This window comes from Amborella trichopoda, chromosome 2, assembly GCF_054954075.1.
Source record: "Amborella trichopoda isolate Santa Cruz 75 chromosome 2, AtrichopodaSantaCruz75HAP2 v2.0, whole genome shotgun sequence".
Lineage (NCBI taxonomy): Eukaryota > Viridiplantae > Streptophyta > Magnoliopsida > Amborellales > Amborellaceae > Amborella > Amborella trichopoda.
The window spans coordinates 61,279,775-61,299,678 of record NC_142337.1 but is presented as its reverse complement, the minus strand read 5'-3'; the positions used below and the strand labels follow the sequence as shown (position 1 = coordinate 61,299,678).

Sequence of the window (19,904 nt, the reverse complement as noted above, 5' to 3'; positions counted from 1 at the left end):
GTGCGAGTCTAGTAGACGAATAAACGTCCAAAATTTAGTGTCAAAATAGTTTATAGAAAAAAATTAAAAAAAAAATAGTGTAGAGACGTGACATTGTGATTGAGACAATCTTAGCCTTCCATTAAAAATAGACGGTTGGATAAGGGAGAGGAGGGAACTTGTATGGGAAGCATAAAAAGCTTGCCCTTTTTTTTCGGACATAGAATAACCATAGTTTGGGTTTCATCTTTCGTGGGTTTTCAATGTCCAATGTGGGAAATTCAACAAATTCTCATTTAGAAGGCAATTTTATGGAGATTCAAACTCATCATCCCAACCAACCTCTAAACGCTTATCGATCATTGATTCGGGAGGAAATAGAATGGCGAATCTATGCACAAGCCTCAAAAGCATTTCTCCTAACTCTAGGAATCAAGTGATTAGCAGTTGAGGTTAGCAACATTATATCTCGAATTCGAACCCTACTGCTGAACATACAAAAGCAAAAGTCAACTTGGCAAGCAGCTTGCCTCGAGTAGAATATCTTTCAATATTCATAAGGTGAAGTGAGACAATTAAATATTGAAACTGTTTCTATACTTTTTTTACCACATAGAGGATATGTACTCTCCCTTTCTATACTTCGCCTACTTTTATTTTACCCCCAATACTTCTCGTTTTAATATCATACTCCTAGTCTTAGTATCATACTCTTAACCGAGTCATTGTTTTTCCTTGTTTCCTCTAGATAAAAAAACAAATATTCCAAAAACTAAACTACTTTTCTCGTCCCTCTCTTTCGCTCTACCCCTCTCCTCTCTCTTACTCTTTCTCTTTCTCGTTCTATTGGATTTCTCTCTCTACCCATCCTCTGTCTCACTCTCTCCCTTTCTCTCTTTCTACCTGCCATCTCTCTTGCTCTCAGACTCTTTTCCTCTCTCTTTCTACTTGCCCTCTCTCTCTCTGAACTTAACTTCAGACATAAGTGTGTCGGACCGTAAAAAAAAATTCAATCCGATACAATTTTGTGCGCGATCGGTCACAAGCTCTTAGAAATCCAAAATCCAATGACCCGTCTAGTACATTTTGTTGTAGAGCGGATTTTGAGGCTTCTAGATTTCTAGAAGCCAATAACCGGTTGCAAAAAAAAAATTGATTCGACACAAAAATATGCCAGACTGGCCACATGCTTATAAAAAGAGAGATCGAGGGAGTAGAGAGAGTCACAAAGACAGTGGAAGAGAGAGAAGGAGAGGGAGGATGGGTTGAAAAAAAGATAAGAGGGGGAAAAGGCAATTTAGTTTTTTAAAATATTTACTTTTTGACAAGTAAAAACAAGAAAAGACATTCAACCATTAAAAGTGTGGTATTAAAAATATCGAGGGTAGAATTTCAATAATTGTTTTTAGAATATCGATTTTATAGGATTTTTTTTAATTCGTATATAAAATTCAAATGATCATCATTAAAATTGGCACAGATATCTAAAAAGGTTATCAATATGAAAATTGACTTTTCTATAAATTCATATCAAATTTAACGGTGATCCCCTCTTAAACACATTGTGGGAGAGGGTACTCTAGGATCATTTCTCTTATTTTTTTAGGTATCCATAATTTTCCTAACTTTTAATTATTCCATTATGAAGTCGAAATTCAACGAAATATCGGTTCACCATCCGAAATTCGAAATTTGAGTACAAAAAATTACAGATGAAAAGGAAGGCAGTGGGTTGTAATGTTCTTACCAGTTGAGTTACGTGGCGCCAGGCGGTTGGCGCGCTGGTTTAGGCCAGAAACAAGTGACGTTGTTGAGGTACGAGCTGGAAAGTTAACTCCATTGTAGAGATAGAGTGAGAGAGAGATAAGAGATATAATCAGTGAATTATATCTTCATTTTAGACTTTCAGGGAGAGATTATCAGTGAATATCATTTCAGAGGTAGAAAGTAACTTCATTTTAGAGAGAGAGATTATCAGTATCATTTTATAGAGAGGGAGAGTAGACAGAGAGCATCACTTATCAATGAAGTACCTGTTGCAGTAGAATACTTCCATGATTTCGTGATAGAGCTTTTCAAATCGAAGGGCTTAGAGAGAGAGAGAGGGTTTAAGTAAGAAGCTCTTGCAAGAAAGTTCCTCACGAGAATTCGCAGTCTGACTGGAAGAAAGCTCACACATTTGCACCCTTTCTACTTGCAAAAACCCATATCCAAATGGAACCAGCGGTAACCCTTTCTGATTTTTCCTTCCCATGATTTTAGTTGTATCTTCAATTCAATGAACTTTTTCTAATTCAACTTTATCGTCTGTTCTTCTTTTTAGCTTTTCATTGTTTCTTAACTTTTATCTTAGTATCACTGTGTTAATGTAGAGCTCAGATCCCTGCTATTTCCCTGTGGTTCAGTATTCCGAGACAGAATTTCTGTTTGTCTTTTCTATTTTCATGGAGAGAGATTTAGATGTTCTTTCTGGGGTGAGTAGCATGGAGAAAGTGTTGTTGGGGTTTCTCATTTTCATGTTCAGTTTGGAGTTTTTAATGTAGTTTATCTTTATTTTCCCTTGTTTCTTTTCTTTGGGATTGTTTACTATACATTTACTTTCTTTAATGGAAATTTCAGTTGGGTTCTGATCTTTAGTGAGTGTTTGTGTGTATGTATCTCAGAGAGAGACAGAGAGAGAGAGATTGTTCCATTTTGAGATAAGGGTCTACAATTTGGTTCCGATATTTGGTGGAAAATTTAGTTCCATTCTGATATTGAGGTGGGTATGTGTAAAATGGGACAGAATACAACTCTTCTCTGTGCTCCATTGGTGGCCCAAACTGTGGATGAGATTTTACTTCAAATGAATCAAGCTAAAGTTCATGGAGCAGACCTTGTCGAGATCCGCTTAGACACTCTCTCTAATTTTAAGCCTCATGAAGATCTCAAAGTATTGCTACAACAGCGGACATTGCCGGCCATTGTCACTTACAGGTATCTTCGTTGATCTCCTCTTATAGTTTAGTGGAGTATGAAAGAAATCACAATCCACTGGGGTCGCTTTCCCTTCTCAAATGTTGGTTTCTTTACTAAAAGGAAAAAGCTTGGTTCGGTCTACAATTGGGATGCAAATTATTGGGATTTCTTTAGAGCTGGTTAACTGAAAGTTGGTTTTTCGTTTCTCGCTGCATTTGTGAATGAATGCTTTTTCTTGACATCGAAATTGATTTTTTTGATAAACAGAGTTAGCAAATGCTAGAATCCCTCTTTTGATTTAGTCTTTGTCAAGTGTGAAATTAGTATAACAAATGCATGGAGAAATTTAGGTGTTGCTTAAGAGAATTCAATCAGGAGAGAGCGCATGAATAAATTTGTTTTCCTCGATTTCCATTATCAATGATATCCAATTTTTCTCACAATTATCCTCTGTTTCAGACACACTTCACAGAAATATTGCACATTTTTTTATTTGAAGAAGTATTCAGCGGGTAAAATGCTTTCCAATGGTTGTTTGTTCCTCTATTTCAGACACACTTCACAGAAATATTTCAGGGCTCTTTATTTGAAGAAGTATTCAGTGGGTAAAATGCTTTTCAATGGTTGCTTGCTTCTTTTACAGATAGACAGTTCATGTTATTTGAGCAACATGTGTTGCTTATCGATTGTTAGTGCATAATATTCTTATTGGTCAATGCCCCTGAGAAGGAGAATTCTTGTCGATTAAATTGGTGAAAGAAAAGCTTGAATCTTGAGGGCTATTTAATCTGAAAACTGAAATGCTTGAATTTGGAACGAACAAAGTGGATTAGGAAGTACAACTCTTAAATCTCTTAATAAACTTTATTGTCTATCCAGACCCAGATGGCAAGGTGGTCAATATGAAGGTGATGAGCGTCATCGACTTGATGCACTTTTCATGGCAATGGAATTGGGAGCTGATTATATTGATGTCGAGCTTCAGGTTTCACATTTCCTAGATCTTTATATAATTCTGGAATTTTTCGCCCCTGCTGATTACTGTTAGTTAAAAATAAAAGCCATAACCATTCTTTCTTTTCTTTTTTATCCGGAAGCTTTATCAGCTTGTCAATGGATGATTTGCTCAGACTTTATTTCTCTTCTATTCAAAGATTAGTTGCCATAATGCTTAAATAATCGTCCTGCATCATCATGTTGAATATATTTGATGGGTACTTGCTTTTGACTAGTTTATCTATAGTTCTGTTTTCTATTGGGGTTGAGCGCATGTATTTCTCTGAGGTTTGAAATTTCTCTATTTTCTTTTTTCTTTTATTGGATTGGTCAGAGGTTTAGAAAATTTAATAACTGACATGTAGAAATTATAACTTATACTATTACCTTCTAGTTGTTTTAATAAGGGTGATGACCTTGAACTTCCCCTTAACCCATCCCAAGCCTGGGTAAAGGAGGTCGGTTGCATTAGGTAGGCAGCTAGCGTAAAATTTAGCCATATCTTATCATAACTGACTCCAAATAATTGGGATAAGTCTTGGATGATGATAATGACACTATTGCCTTCTAGTGAAAAGTTTTTCTTTTTTTTTCCTTTTTTTTTCTTTTATTTTAATTATTGGCCTTCTAGTAAAAACTTTAGAGAAATCATGCCATATTATTGCACTTCTTGAAGTCGAATAATGCATCAAAAGAACTATTGAATATGTGCAGAAGAGGTACGATGCCATAAATAATCTTCGTAAACCTAGGAATTGCTTCACGTATGACTTATAACATTTGTTTAACTTGAAGAATATGATATGCTAAGCTTTATAGCTAAGCAATTAATACATGCATACGTGCTCACACACACGCACACAAATCTGTATATATATGTGTGTATCTCCTTCCTTGCGAATAATTATAAAGTTTGTCCTAATAAAAAATTCTCTAACATGTTGCAGACCTTCTAACAGAGAATCTACATTTTAATTATAATCATCTGCAGTTGGATAAGGAAAGGAATCAAAGAGCAGTGTCCGAAGCTGTTATTTTGGAGCAAACATGGGTTATATCTCTAAATATTCAAATTGAATGTGTTGTACTATATTCTAGAACAATAAGAGGGAAAGAAGAGATTGAAATTATTCAAATAAATGGGTAATCAGAATAACCTCTTTGAAAAATTGTTATAAATGGAGAACATAAATGATTGTGTAATTAATCAAGCAAGAATTTTACTGGCCACGCTCTTTTGACTTTGAATTTTTTAACTTTTGTAGGTCGCCCATGACTTCATGAGTTCCATAACTGGAAAGAAGCCTAGCAAATTTAAGGTTATAGTTTCTTCACATGATTATCAAAACACCCCTTCGGTTGAGGACCTTGGTGATCTGGTCGCAAGGATACAAGACACTGGAGCTGACATTGTTAAGATTGCAACAACTGCCACAAACATTGCAGATGTGGCTCGAATTTTTCATGTGCTTGTTAATTGTCAAGTAAGTTAGAACACCTTTAGTTCTTTCAAGAGCATTGAAAGCAGATATAGTATAAGCTAGTGGACTATGAAAACAATACTCTAATTTGGTCATCATTTGTCCATTGAAATGATGGGCAGCTGATAAAGAGATGGGATCAAGTCCTGTTCTGGTGGGTCCCACTCTTCCATAAATGATGATGGCCAAAGGGACCTTGCATTTCCCATATTCCATTTTATCGAGTATACTCACCATTGAACACAACCTCGATGCATAACCCCCTCAGCTACAGATGATTATGAAACTTCACCAAGAATTTACTTGAGCCTATTGAAAAAGTATTAAGATCCTTTGTAATCGAGTAAATGTTTTTGGTCTTGTTGCTAACTCATCATCAGGAGCTTGCAACAAGCAGAAACAAGAACATAAGCTTTTCTTTATCTCTTTTTTATTATACATGGCAGAACATACGGGGTTTTATTTATTTCCCACCAGTCAAACATAAATTTTTTTGTCATCTTAAGGTTATGCTTTGTTGTGAATTCTTGCTTGGTCGAGCACTTGGAAGTTTTGTTTTCTAACTGATTTTCTACATATCTTTTGATAACCATGTAAAACTTCTGTTTTAGGTTCCCATTATAGGACTGGTTATGGGTGAGAAGGGAGCAGTCTCACGATTTCTTTCCCCAAAGTTTGGTGGATATCTCACTTATGCTACACTTGAAGCTGCAAATGAATCTGAACCTGGGAAACCTACATTGCAAAATATGCTTGGCATCTACTATTTCAGACAGATAGGAAGAGACACAAAAATCTACGGACTAATTGGAAATCCTGTGGGCCACAGCAAATCCCCTGTTCTTTACAATGCAACTTTTAAGTCTCTTGGTTTTAATGCAATATTTGTGCATCTATTGGTGGATAACATAAGAGAGTTCTTTGATGTGTATTCCTCCCCAGATTTTGCTGGTTTCAGGTTATTGTTTTACTTTATGACAACATATCTAATTATGTTAGCTTTAGGAGGTTATTGGCTCTGTAGCATTATGCTAAAACAGCGGCTTGGTGAAATATTACTCTCCTTTAGTTTGACCAAACTAAATGTTATTTACTTTGTGATCCAGTGTGACCATCCCTCACAAGGAAGATGCACTTAGACTTTGTGACGAGGTTGACCCAGTTGCCAAGGTAATGAACTGATAAATATCTCTGACTTCTTTAATGGAACAAATATTCTTTAGTCCCATGGAGTATGAGTAAACCATTGTCCATGAGAATCAAGACTTTCGGAAGAAACTAAAAAAAATTGATCTTAGGAGTAATTGTTTGACCTCATTTTTTGCAGACCCATCCTCTTACCCCGGCAAACATGCCTATGAGAAAAATCTGAAAGAAAAAAAAACAATGGTTTTCTGAAGAGAGAAAGTTGGGTTCTCGTTAGCCATCTATTTTGGTGCAACTTCTAGATCTAGGGTTAGATGTGCTCAAATTCCTTCTTCTTTTGTCAAATTGTTCAGCTGGTGTTTCTAAGATCGTCCCTGGAGTTTGGGGTCAAACAAATTCTAAATTCCATTAAGGTGGTCTTTTTCATGTGCTGTATGCATATATAACACATACGCACACACACACAAACATTAGAAGTTCTTAGCTTGTTTGTTAAGATATTGGAGCCTCATATACTTGTTAACATAAATTACTTTTCAGTCTATAGGAGCTGTGAACACTATTGTTCGAAGACCAAGTGATGGGAAATTGATCGGCTACAACACAGATTATTTTGGCGCTATTTCTGCTATAGAGCATGAGATGAGAGGTCTGACATTTCTTCTTTTTGTTATATTGGACTTGATAAAACATTATATCCAGATGGGTTCGAGCTTATAGCTCAAACATAAAGCACTTGTTGTTGTGACCTTTGAAGTCGTGGATTCAAAACCAGCTCTCCTACCCAAGAAAGAAAAAAGATAACGATCTTGGTTCTGAATTTGTTGGATTATAATTTTTTAAATTCTCAGGGAAAGTGTCATATTCGATGGAGTATGGGTTATGCCACTCTTTTGAAGAACTCACCATCCATCTCAACGATGAGTGGTTTAATTCTACCTGAGTGAATGTCTCAATGGGCACCACTACCATTAAACTCAGCTGCCCATGATCAGGTACAGATGGATGGTTCTACAGTATATTCTATGCAAAACTCCATTGGATTATGGGATAATTTCCTGAATTCTCAACCTAAAGTGTGACCTAGCGCACTAAGCCACTAAGTATAGGATTAAGCCACTAAGTATAGGATTTACCCTGGTTAAACATATTAATCAATGTGCATACAATAAACTCTTAAATTTGGGAATTAATATTTGATCTTTAATAGGCTCATTTAGCTTGAAGGGTGCAGCTGAATCACCCCTTTCTGGAAGATTATTCATTGTTATTGGAGCTGGTGGTGCTGGAAAAGCAATTGCTTATGGTGCCAAAGAAAAGGGAGCAAGGATTATTATCGCTAACCGTACTTATGGTAAATTCATGAGCTATGAGTAACACATAGATTTAGGACGATATGACATCAGGTTTTTCATCTTATTTTTATGATATTGATACTTCTGTCTTTGATGATAGAACGAGCTAAAGAACTTGCCAATTTAGTTGGAGGAGAAGCTATAACTTTGGGTGATTTAGGGAGCTTCCAACCTGAAGAAGAGACCATTCTTGCAAATTCAACTTCTTTAGGGATGTATCCAGACATAGACGGAACTCCGATATCGAAGGTTTGTGATTTCCTTTTTTTCTTCTTTTTTCTGCTTGGCAAATTCTTCTCCGACATTTCTTTTTAATTATGGATAGAGGGAGGCATTCTCTAAAGATGATCCTTTATGAAAGTTTGCCAGATTATTCAATAAGACTTTCCTGTTCCTTTTAGTTGATGGTTTTTGGGGCAAAACCATGTTTGCTTTTTCTTTTTCACAGATGCATTAAATGGGAATGCTATGGAACTGGTAATTGGTTGGGCAAATTTATTCTATAACATTATTTGATATTGGATCTCTTAGTAGTACTTGCTCTTCCCTGGGATATATTTTACAGAAATTTATCAAAATACCGATGAGATATGAACTATTTGACATTTTACCCAAATAGTTTGATTTAGTTTCAAAATACCCATCAAAAAACACATGATTATGGGTTGGAATAGTGAAAAGTGTATAAAATGTTAAATAGTGCGTCTCTCATGAGTAGTTTGACAAAGTTCCCAATATTCTATGATAAGTATATTATAGAAATACACATCAATGTGCATGCTAAATGGTAGTCCACCATCCATTCCCATAAATGGACAGTACAGATGAATCATATGAAAATGAGTGTTACTCATCTGGACTTATGGTTCATATCTGCGATATATTTAAGAGAACATACTCCTTAACTTGAAGCATTGTATTCCATAAATAAATGGTATATGATGTACCTTACTATGTTTTCGCTTTCCCTTGATGTTTGATTTGTTAATGTGACTGTGATATTTGACAATCAAGGGAAAAATGTTATCCATGTGTGTCTCTAGGAAGCTCTGAGAAGATATGCTGTGGTCTTTGATGCGGTTTACACCCCAAAAGTTACACAGCTTTTGCATGAGGCGGAGGAAGTTGGAGCTGTTGTTGTGAGTGGGGTGGAAATGTGGGTTAGACAAGCCTTTGGACAGATAGAGCTTTTCACTGGTTCTCCAAGTAACAATGAAGCTGGGAGTTTTTAGAATTTTGTTTCATTTGATTTTCCTTTGCCTTATTTTCTTTCTTACTAATGAATGTATGCGTGATTGTTTCTCATTTGATCTCTATTCATGCAGAGGCACCAGAGGAAGTGATGCGCAAGATCATCCAAGAAAGAATTTGAAAAATAATATTAAGGCCACTCTACTGCAGTTGATATTGCCTTTTCCTTCTTCTTTTGGGGGGGGGGGGGGGGGGGGGGGAATTGGCTTGTGACTCCAATCAAATGATTTTGAAGCCATGAATTCGTTTCTACCTAAACATTGGAGAAGACCAGTGTTCTAAACCTTGGGCGAGTCTGCTTGGACTCACCCAGGTTACTCGGACTCAGCAAGGTGCCAAATCCTAGTAGAACTGGATTAAACTCATCCAGTTCCTACATTTAATATTATAACTTGTACATGCCACGATGAGTCCTTGGCATACTCGGCCAAGTCTATATAGATGACTTGGATCGGGACTGTGCCAAGTCTCGAGTCCAAGCCGTGTTTACATAAATTGCGGATGACATGCACCAAATATAAAGTTTGTAATGCAGTTATAATGGCTGTGTTTCTTGTTTCACTTTGCAATCAACCATGGCTCAGAAAGTAGAGTTAACCAGTAAGTTCACAACAAAAAGCCCAAATCATTCACAAATGTGTTTGCAACAATACAAAACGCAGTAAAAGGCCTAAAACGCTCTCATATTTGTTTGCAACCACAAAAACCCCTCAGTTTCTTCTTTTTGTTTGTAGGCCTATGAATTTTGGTCGAGCTATCGCACTTAGATTATGATGTTGCAAAAATGCTTCCTCTGCTATTTTTGTGATCCTCGCTATTTTCCAGCAGAATTAAATAATATTTTAATTGATTAATTGAGATGAATTTTAGTATGAATTTCATCAATTTCCTGCAATACCAGTCTAGACCCTGATAGGCCCAAATATACTGCTTTTCAGTTAACACAGTTTTGACGTTAATATAGAGCCATCGGCAACCGTTAAAAAAAAAAGAAAAAGAAAGATAAAAGCTATTTGTAGTGAGAGGGAACTAGTGAGAGAGGAGATCTTCTTTGACGTGATATTCAGTGTGCACTGTTAAGAAAAGAGATCTACTTTTCATTACCAATGACAACCCCCGGCCAAAAAAAACGACCCTTTGCATAACCCCCTTTCAAATTAAAAAAAAAACTTCTCTACCTCCCTCCCCCATCTCTCTCGCTCTCTCTCTTGAGCTGGCAATGGGCCAGACGGTCTAGCGCATCCCTAAAATAGTGGGACCTGGGCCACAAACTTTGGGGACAAGAGACGGGCCGCCTAGACCTAGCCTATGGGGACAACGGCCGTGGTGGGGACAAGACTGACCCGGCTCGTTGACCCCCTCTCTATCTCACACATTGGATAAGGGTTATTTCGGTCAATGCTCGTAATATCAGCCGGCCGGTTCAACTTGGAACTCGCCAGTGGTTTTTGCCAGTTTTGGTAATTTGGTAAGGTATTTTAAAAAGAATTTAAAAACATTATATAAAAATCCAAAAAATAAGGGTTTTACTTGTAATGCAGTTTTGAATTTTTTATCATTTTGGCAAATATTGTATAGGATTTTGACTATGAATACTTATTTTTGTATTTTGTATTTTTTTAATTTTTTTTGTTCAAAAATACCCCATGCACAATTTGATTTTTTTTTTTTAAAAAAAAAAAATTCACTAATTTTTAACTTCGGAATGTTTTTTGGTTAATGATATTTCAAATATACTTTTCATATTTTTAAAAAATATTTTTTATTTTTAAACTCTTTTTTTCCATGCTGTGATTTATTTTATGGGTGCAGTTTGTAAAGAACGTATGCTCTAAACAATCAAAATAGAGCCTACCTTCATATAGGGACGAGAAATGTGGTTTGAACTGTAAATCTTTGTTATAGCCTTACAATATATTTTTATCTTTATTTGTAAAGTTTAAAGCTTCAAAAATTGGGTAGATCGAGCTGATTTATTAAAATCTTGAAAATTGACTGTCCAAAAATGTATTACAAAATACACTATTTCTAAAAAAAAAAAATTTCTCGTGTCCATGCATATTGATGTCTAGATGATCAATTGGAAGACACTTGGGCATCAAAAACAACCTTTTATAGTGAAAGGCTCTAATTTGATTGTTTAGAGCCTCAGTTCTATATAAACATTTCCCTTATTTTAGTGGTTTAGTAGGAAGGGGGCCTTGATTGACGACCTCATTGTGGTCGGTATCTGTCAGTACCCAAAAATGGTTGTTTCGTTGACCTCCCTTTGATTGTTGCTAAACGCAGCCGCGCGTCAACCCCCAGGATTAGGTGTGTTCGGCGCATAGTTAGCAAATCGCCGGTTATATAAACGTTTTTATATAAACGTCTTCAAAAAATCGGAGTTTTCAAAAACAAAAACGTTTTTTCAAAAAAAAATCGGTATTTTTCATAATACGATTTATATCAGGCCAAAAAATCGTATCTTTTTTTACACTTACCAACAAATTTTTTTGAATCTTCAAAACCAGTTCCAGATTGAAGGTATGAATTTTTTTTCCTTTTTTTAAAAAAACTTAAAAAACTAGATGTATATTTCAGTTGTTATTATGGAAAATTATTGTGTAAATGATATACTGTTTATAGCAAATTATTTTTTAAAGTAAATCATTGTGTAAAGAAAATCATTTTACATGCAGATTTCTGTGATTATTTGTGATAATTATTCTTATGAAAACACTGTTTATGGCACAAATTAGAGCTCAAAACATAGTCTTTTACTGATGACAGAAACTAGAGCTCAAAAGATAGTCTTTTACTGATGAATGAGAAGCAGAAAGTGTGACTAAGGACCAAGTAATCAATACTTTGAACTGTAAACTTACAGGAGCAAGTAAATGTACATAATGTTTCAGCTATGCTTCTTGTTTCCCAAAGAAAATGAAAAACCCTCTTCCTTTTCGCTCTCTAAAAATCAGTTAGGGCCTCTTCACAAATTTAGGGCTTTTTCTCAAACAACATCCCAAATCAAAGAGAAAAACCCTCGTCAAACTATCCCAAATCAGTATCTCATTTTCCTTTTCTCTCTCTAAAAATCAGTTAAGGCGTCTTCCATTAGGGTTTGTGAAGCTTCTTCCTTCTTCTCTCTTCTATAAACCCTAATGGCAGGGTTTGTGAAGCTTCTTCGTTCTTCTCTCTGTAAACCCTAAAGGCAGGGTTTGAGAAGCTTCCTCCTTTTTCTTCCCTCTTCTCTCTAGAAACCCTAATGGCAGGGTTTCTGAAGCTTCTTCGTTCTTCTATCTGTAAACCCTAATGGCAGGGTTTGTAAAGCTTCTCTTTTCTTGTCTCTTTAAAACCTTCTCTCTATAAACCCTAATGGGAGCCCAATCCTATTTTCTCTCTTCCGTCTTCCTTCTTCTCTCTCTAAACCGTAACCCAAATTGTACGAGCCTCTTTTTAATTAAAGAAATTTATAAAATTTTAACCATAGTTATGGAGTGATCATAGTCACCATACTACAGTTAAATCATTGTAATGAGAAAACAAAAATCGTGTTTTTTTTAAATTAAGTGTGATGTTCAATAATAAATTTATATAAGTATATTTATCACCATACCATAATTAAAATATTTAATGAATAAATTTATATAGTAAATTTGTTTTTGGTATATGATAAATAGGTTTGATGTTTCTTAAAGTATTTAATGGGTAGATTTATATGGTACATTTTTTTAGGTATATACTAGTTAATTATATATTTAATATTGGATGATTGAATAAGAGTAATGAGGCATTTAAATTAATTGGCTTAATTATATTAGTCTAATAAAAATTTTATGGATGAATTATTGAAGGTATTAACATAATTTTTATTTTTTAGAATTTCAAAATTTCTAATATTATAAACTTATCCGATTTTTTGAGCCTAATCGGATATATTAGTGATATCTTTATATAAAGTATTTTTGTCGATCCTTATTTTTTACCTGATTTTTTCATCCAATTTTTTAAAATAAAAACGATTTGTTTCCGATGAGCCGATTTATTGATAGTTCCCGACTTGCTAACTATGGTTCGACATAGACACCCACCATTTAACCAAACAAAAAAAAAGAAAAGAAAGGGGAAATGACCGAAACAGCCAAACCTAACCTTTCTCCATTTCCTATCTAATATTTGTTTTTCAAATATAATACCGTCCTCTTTTTATTATGCTACATTTTATTTAAAATAAATGCAAGACGATGTTTTATGTTTGATTACATATTTAACTGTTTTATTGAAATTGCATACAAGGTTAAGCAAGACTAAATTGTATCTTAGCCAGTGATTTAAATTCTACAATTATGACTCAATCCCTGATAATCGGATTGGGATCTCTGATTCCAATCAAAATCACCCGATTTGGAGAATAAAGATAACATAGATTTTCTTTTGGAAAAAATAAAAATATGGGAGAACCTAGGTTATTCCAGGGTTCCTCGACCCTGAATTATCTACCGCTTAGAAAAAGTTTATATGAGGGTGACGCTCTAAACAAATAAATTAAAGCACACATCAAAAATTCACTAGAACATGTTCTTCTTCATGCTAAAAAATCCTCAAATCAATTATCTCAACCTTAAGATGTACGGACATGAGAAAAATGGATTTCATGCCTTAGAAATAGTGCATTTTGTAATGCTTTTTTTGGACCATCAATTTTCAATATTTTCAAGTGTTCATAGATCTGCTCGATCTATATTGGTTTTTAAGCTTTAAATTTTATAATTAGAGATTAAAATAATTTTTCAGGCTACCATAAATATTTCAGTATTCAAACAAGGCTCTTTTGATATAATTTATAGAAGCACCTTACTTTGATTGTTTAGGGCCTAGGCCGTATACAAACCACAACTCTTATATTAAGGCTCATCAACTGGTATCTAGATGTATTGCAGATACGTTTGTAGGAAATTAAAGTATCCATGAAAATGGGGTTGGGGTCGAGGTGGTAGCATTATTTATGGCTCAGCTAAAATCTCCACAATGATTTAAAAAAACGGGTGAGGGCTCGTCATTCCCACTGAATTACCAAAAATAAAATAAATTAAAGTATCATGGATCCACACTGCCGCGTTCTAGCTTGTCCAAAGGCTCGAGAATTCTTCCAATGCTTGGCGTTTCATCTGCCTCTTATTGGAGACTATGGACCCCAAAATGCTATGAAGTGGAAACTTGTTTTAGGGATAATTTTGAGACATTAAATCCTGGTGAAATCAATATAATAGATCAGTGTTCTCAAAGTCAGCTGAGTAGTTTCTACTCAGCCGAGTTACTCGGGCTCACGCCCTTGCCGGGATATTAAAAAACCTCATAAAAAATCATAAAAAATAAATAATTTATTTGTTTTTTTTTTTGGTATATTTTTTATCATTTTGACAAATATTGAAAAGTGTTTTGTCATAAATATTTATTTTTATATTTTTCTGTTTTTTTTTAATTATTTCAAATATACACCTAATGACAAGTTGATTTCTTAAAATCTATTTTTTTTACTACTTTTTCATTTTCTTCTTTTGCTTTAATTTTTATTTGTATTTTTATAAATTTTGTAACCTTTCTTTTTTTTTTTTTTTGTTGATCTGGTATTCAACACTACTATGGCCAAGCTACTCGGACTCGATTTGCAATGGATCAGGCATGGACCGACTACTCGGCCCGAGTCGCATTTTTCAACACTAATATAGATATCAAACTCTTATAATTTTCGGATCCAAAAAGCATCATTAAGATAGTCTTCAAGAAAGTACTCAATATAAATGAATGAGTCAGCGGACTACTAAAAGGAAAATTGTTTGGTGAGTCGGCCAACTCACACTATTTTTGTGTGGTCTCTCTATAAAATATATTCTATCTAAAATTTTAGATTTCAGTAATCTCAACCATGACAATAATCTAAATTTGGAATATTTGCAAAAAATATATATGTGATTTTTTTTAATTCCTTTCTACACTGTCCATTTTAACTTGGACCCAGGTTCTATGCGGCCAAGCCAGCATATATAGAAATGCGGGCTTTTTATAAATATATTTTTTAGGTGAATTTTAAGACTTAACTTTTAAAGGTGTGTAACCTCTAAAATGGAGATCATAAATATGAAAAAGTAAATAAATTTTAAAAAACTAAAAAATAACAATTTTAGTAAGAAAACATTTGAACCGTTAGTTTTCACACTTTATGGACTGCATTTGTAGAAATGTGGTCTAGCCCACACAAAACAATTTTCCTATTAACTTTTACTGGATGCAATATTTTTTTACATTCATGGCGTCCCTAATAATAAAAGGGTGCAGTTTGTATAGAACTTAGGCTCTAAACAATCAAATTAGAGACTACCTTCCAATAGTATCAAGAAATGTGGTTTCAATATTGGAAATCTTTGTGATAGGCTGAAAATATATATATTTTTTTATTTATAAAGTTTAAAGCTTTAAAAATAGTGTACATCAACAAATTTATGAAAATCTTGAAAATTAACGGTCCAAAAATACATTACAAAATACAGTAGTTTCAAAAATAAAAATCTATTTTTTTCTCATGTCCATGCATTTAATGTCATCAAGATGATCAATTTGACGATATTTGGGCATCAAAACAAGCTCTTCTAATGAAAATTTTGAGGTAGGCTCAAATTTGATTGTTTGGAGCCTTGGCTCTATAAAAACTTTTCCCCCGCAATAAAAACCTTTGACTCACCAAAACCGTATTCCTAACAAATAAAAACCTTGCCCTGATCGAAAGGGTCGCAAGAGGTGGCGGTGGCGGTGCTTGGGGGTGGAGCCGTGCAATTCCGCCTTCCATCACAGAGATCAACGGTCAACTATTTGTATGCACAAGGTCGAAAGAAAAGCCAAATGGAATTGCAATTGTCGCGCTTTAGGGCAGGTGGCGATTTTGGGAAAAGATGAAAGATAGTATACTACAACGGGACTATACTGTCCATCCACTCGCCTTGTAAAAACCCTACTTATAATAAAATAAAAGTTAAGACCCCAAATTTTGAAAATTTACCCTTTTTAGCCCATAGATTAACCTCAGTAAAAAAAATTTCCTGATTGCACTCTCTGTGCACTTAAAGAAATAATGCGCCCAAATTAAATAGAGTTGATCTTTTAACGGGTAAGATCTAAATGTTAAAAAACTCAAATTTTATTTTTTTAATAAGTAAATTTTTTTGTTAAGATGCAAAAAAAAAAAAAAAAAAAAAAAAAAGTTGACTATGCTCCCAAGGGATATTTAATTTTTGTTGATTATTTAATTGTTTAATAAGTAAATTTTCATATTTGTAATTTTGGTTACCCCACTATCTCTCAATTTTCATCGGATAATTTTAAAAGGATGAGGTTTTTATAAAGCCTAGGATTCATGAAAACAAAACAAAACCTCACTACAAATCCTCATTTAAAAAGCACTTTTTGCAACAGAAATTTCCCCGATGGCTCTACAATCAATTTCCAACACCGACAATAAAATCTAAAACTCAAAAAATGGTACAGATCTTGTGGATCTTTGAATACTTATTTTAAAAAAAAAATGGACGTTCAAGAGAATTTCTTACAATATATACTTTTTTTAGAGCATCCTAATTTTTTTTCACAACCATAAGTTACGAGTTGAGGTTTTACTAATTTTGTTTGAGACGTAGCGCTATCGAACCATTCTCCATTTTAAAATGGACAACGTTTTATGAATGGGCTGACTCACCGATTCAAATGAGTTATCTCTCTAAAATCAATTTTAAAATATAGATTTTGGATTCAAAAGAGTGAAGAATGTATAATTTTAACTAGGACCCAGTTTCTATGTGGCCAAGCCGCATATGTAAAAATGTGGGCTTATTAATAAATCTACTTCTAAAATGGATTTTTGGACTTAATTTTTAAGTACATGTAATCTCTAACATGGAGATCATGAAAATGAATAAATAAATAAATTTGACAAACTAAAAATAATAATTATAGTAAGAAAACATTGGAACTGTTAATTTTCATTATTTTTAGATGGAACACCTACTTGCGTCGAATGCTTTACACTTTTTTGGACCGCATATGTGCCATGCGGTCTAGCCCCGCATGAAACAATTTTTTCTTCCAAGAATGATAAGTATTAATTTGAAAAAAAAATTGTTAAAAATAAAATAATAAAAAATTTTGAGGTAATTTTAACACCCTGGATTTTAAAGCTTTTTGGAACAATCATTTTCCAACGTCAAACTCCATGATGGATGTTACATCATGTACAAGAGCGTCCCCTGACGTACGATCAAGTATTACTTCTAAAAAATATTTTCCCCACCATATACCAGGCCCACTATCTCTTGTTGGGATATATATATCTTGGGTTCATATTGATATATATCACCATGGATGTATATATATATATATATATATATATATATCTTAATAAAGTTAGGTATTTAGAATGTACATGTTTATATCTCTTGATAAATTTATGTATTTAGAAGATAGAAACTAAGTTACTTGGTCATCAAGTTATCATATCATAATTATCTCCTTTAATAGTGTGGTTGTTCTCTATATAAAGATGAACTTATTGATGTAAATATTCATCCAATATAATAAAAATATAGCCTCTTGGGCTTTGGATCCGTGGACGTAAGGGGTCGGCCTGAACCACGTAAATATTGTAGCCGGAACCACGTAAATATTGTGGCCTGAACCACGTAAATATTGTGGCCTGAACCACGTAAATATTGTGGCCAGAACCACGTAAATATTGTGTTATCGGTTCTCTCTTCTTTGTATCCGTGGATGTAAGGGTCCGACTTGAACCATGTAAATATTTTCTTTCCCTTTTATATTCCCAAAAATTCTAATATGGTATCAGAGCTGATATCGGGAAATTTCAAGACCATTTGCAACCACCGATCCTCGTTGATGTGTTGGTAGCATGACCTTTATTCTCCCATGATGTCCAAGGATCGAGTTGGTAAAAAGAGGGGGAGAGACCTGATGGTGATTCCAGGGTTGGCATGGATCAATTTACTATGGTGGAAGAATTGGCTTTTCTTATTAAAGATAACTTACCTTGTAAGCATCTCATTCTTTCAATGGAAGATGTCCTTGTCGGATTCCTTCAACGAAATACATGCTTCGAGGTTGTCTTGGAGCTCGTACCAATGAATACTTACCACCGCATGCTTCTACATCGTCTTGCATAGATTTTTGGGTTAGCACATAAATCTGTTGGTGAAAGAGACGATCGTCATTTAAATTTGGATTTAAATGGTATTTTTTTTAATATGTGGGCTTTTATCTAGAAGCCCAATTTCATTGGCATTTTTTTTTTTTTTTTTTTTTTTTGATATGGTTGTACTCAAAAGAAGAAAAAAATTGTATTTTGCAAGTTGGGTGTTTCTTCACATCCACACCCAACTTGAGGGGGAGAGTATAAGAGATATGGAGATGAGATGAGTAGAGATGAAGTCAACATCTCTAATGTAACCACTATGTAGACAAGAAAATCCATATTCTGGATCAGTCCGATTACTATGCAAAGAGAAGTTATGGTTGGTGATCAAGAGTTTTGTTTCCAGATGAGGAGATGAAGATGATCGAATTTCACAGTCTTGGTTGTTGAGCAAGAGTTTCATCTCCAGATGAGGAAATGAAGATGATCGAATTTCTCGATCCAGGTTGATGAACAAATTTTCCGTTCCTTGATCTTGTTTGATGATGAAGTTTTTCGTTGCTCCATCATGTGTGATAATCGTCGATTTTTTCATTACTCGATCTCGGATGTTCTGAAGAGAGAGAAAGAAAAATCATTTTCTTTTAGAGAAAGAAAGCCTCTAGAAAGAAACGAAGCATCTAAAGAGAGAGATCTTCAGAGAAGAAAGTAAAGAGCCCAATAAATGATGTTTATTGGAAGACCTTAGAGAGAGAAAGTCTCTAAAAAGAAGTAGAGAGGCCAAAAAAGGTTGTTTTTTGGAAGATCATGGTAACATGTAATTTTTTTTTTTTGGTAACTTAGTATTATTAAAACTCAAGCTGCTTTGTGTAAAAGTATCTTGAGTTTGAGGGGGCGTGTTGGGATATAGATATCTTGGGTTCATATTGATATATATCACTATGGATGTGTGTGTATATATCTCTTGATAAGGTTAGGTATCTAGAAGATAGAGACTAAGTTACTTGGTCGTCAAGTTATCATACCATAATTATCTCTTCTAATCACGTGATTGTGATTGTTCTCTATATAAAGAGGAACTTATTGATGTAAACATTCATCTAATATAATTAAAATATAGCCGGTTGGGTTTTGGATTCGTGGACGTAAGGATTCGGCCTAAACTACGTAAATATTATGTTATCGGTTCTCTCTTCTCTGGATCGAAAATATAGCCGGTCGGGTTTTGGATTCGTGGACGTAAGGGTTCGGCCTGAACCACGTAAATATTATGTTATCGGTTCTCTTTTCTCTGGATCCGTGGATGTAAGGGTTAGACCTGAACGACGTAAATATTCTCTCTCCCTTCTATATTCCCACAAATTATAACACCCTTCTATATTCCCACAAATTATAACTCTAAACATATATTAGAGTATGTATACCTATGTTGATATACATCATTATGAATACATAATACGATATGTGTATGTATGGATATATATTTCTTAGGTGTCTCTTGATTATGATAAGATTAGTTAGTAGTTATCCATAACCGTTGGTATTTATCTTTAATTGCTACTG

General features: G+C 34.3%; 1 protein-coding gene across 4 annotated transcripts; it reads left to right on the top strand.

The window, feature by feature from the left end:
• The first annotated feature begins 1,706 nt into the window (after positions 1-1,706).
• Positions 1,707-9,727, top strand: LOC18445188 (bifunctional 3-dehydroquinate dehydratase/shikimate dehydrogenase, chloroplastic). Of its 4 annotated transcripts, XR_016049917.1 has the most exons (13): positions 2,061-2,205; positions 2,385-2,453; positions 2,765-2,955; positions 3,817-3,922; positions 5,199-5,417; positions 6,026-6,372; positions 6,521-6,584; positions 7,101-7,209; positions 7,412-7,555; positions 7,771-7,914; positions 8,016-8,164; positions 8,959-9,121; positions 9,241-9,727. XR_016049917.1 is itself a non-coding variant. In XM_088859144.1 (12 exons), exons 1-12 carry the CDS (start codon positions 2,194-2,196, stop codon positions 9,285-9,287), a joined length of 1,620 nt encoding a protein of 539 aa, XP_088715270.1. In that variant the 5' UTR covers positions 2,061-2,193; the 3' UTR covers positions 9,288-9,727. The 4 variants fall into 4 exon arrangements, 2 of the variants coding, with proteins under 2 accessions (XP_011627392.1, XP_088715270.1); XR_016049918.1 differs by lacking the exon at positions 2,385-2,453 and having other exon boundaries at positions 1,707-2,205; XM_088859144.1 differs by lacking the exon at positions 7,412-7,555.
• Positions 9,728-19,904: the final 10,177 nt, after the last annotated feature.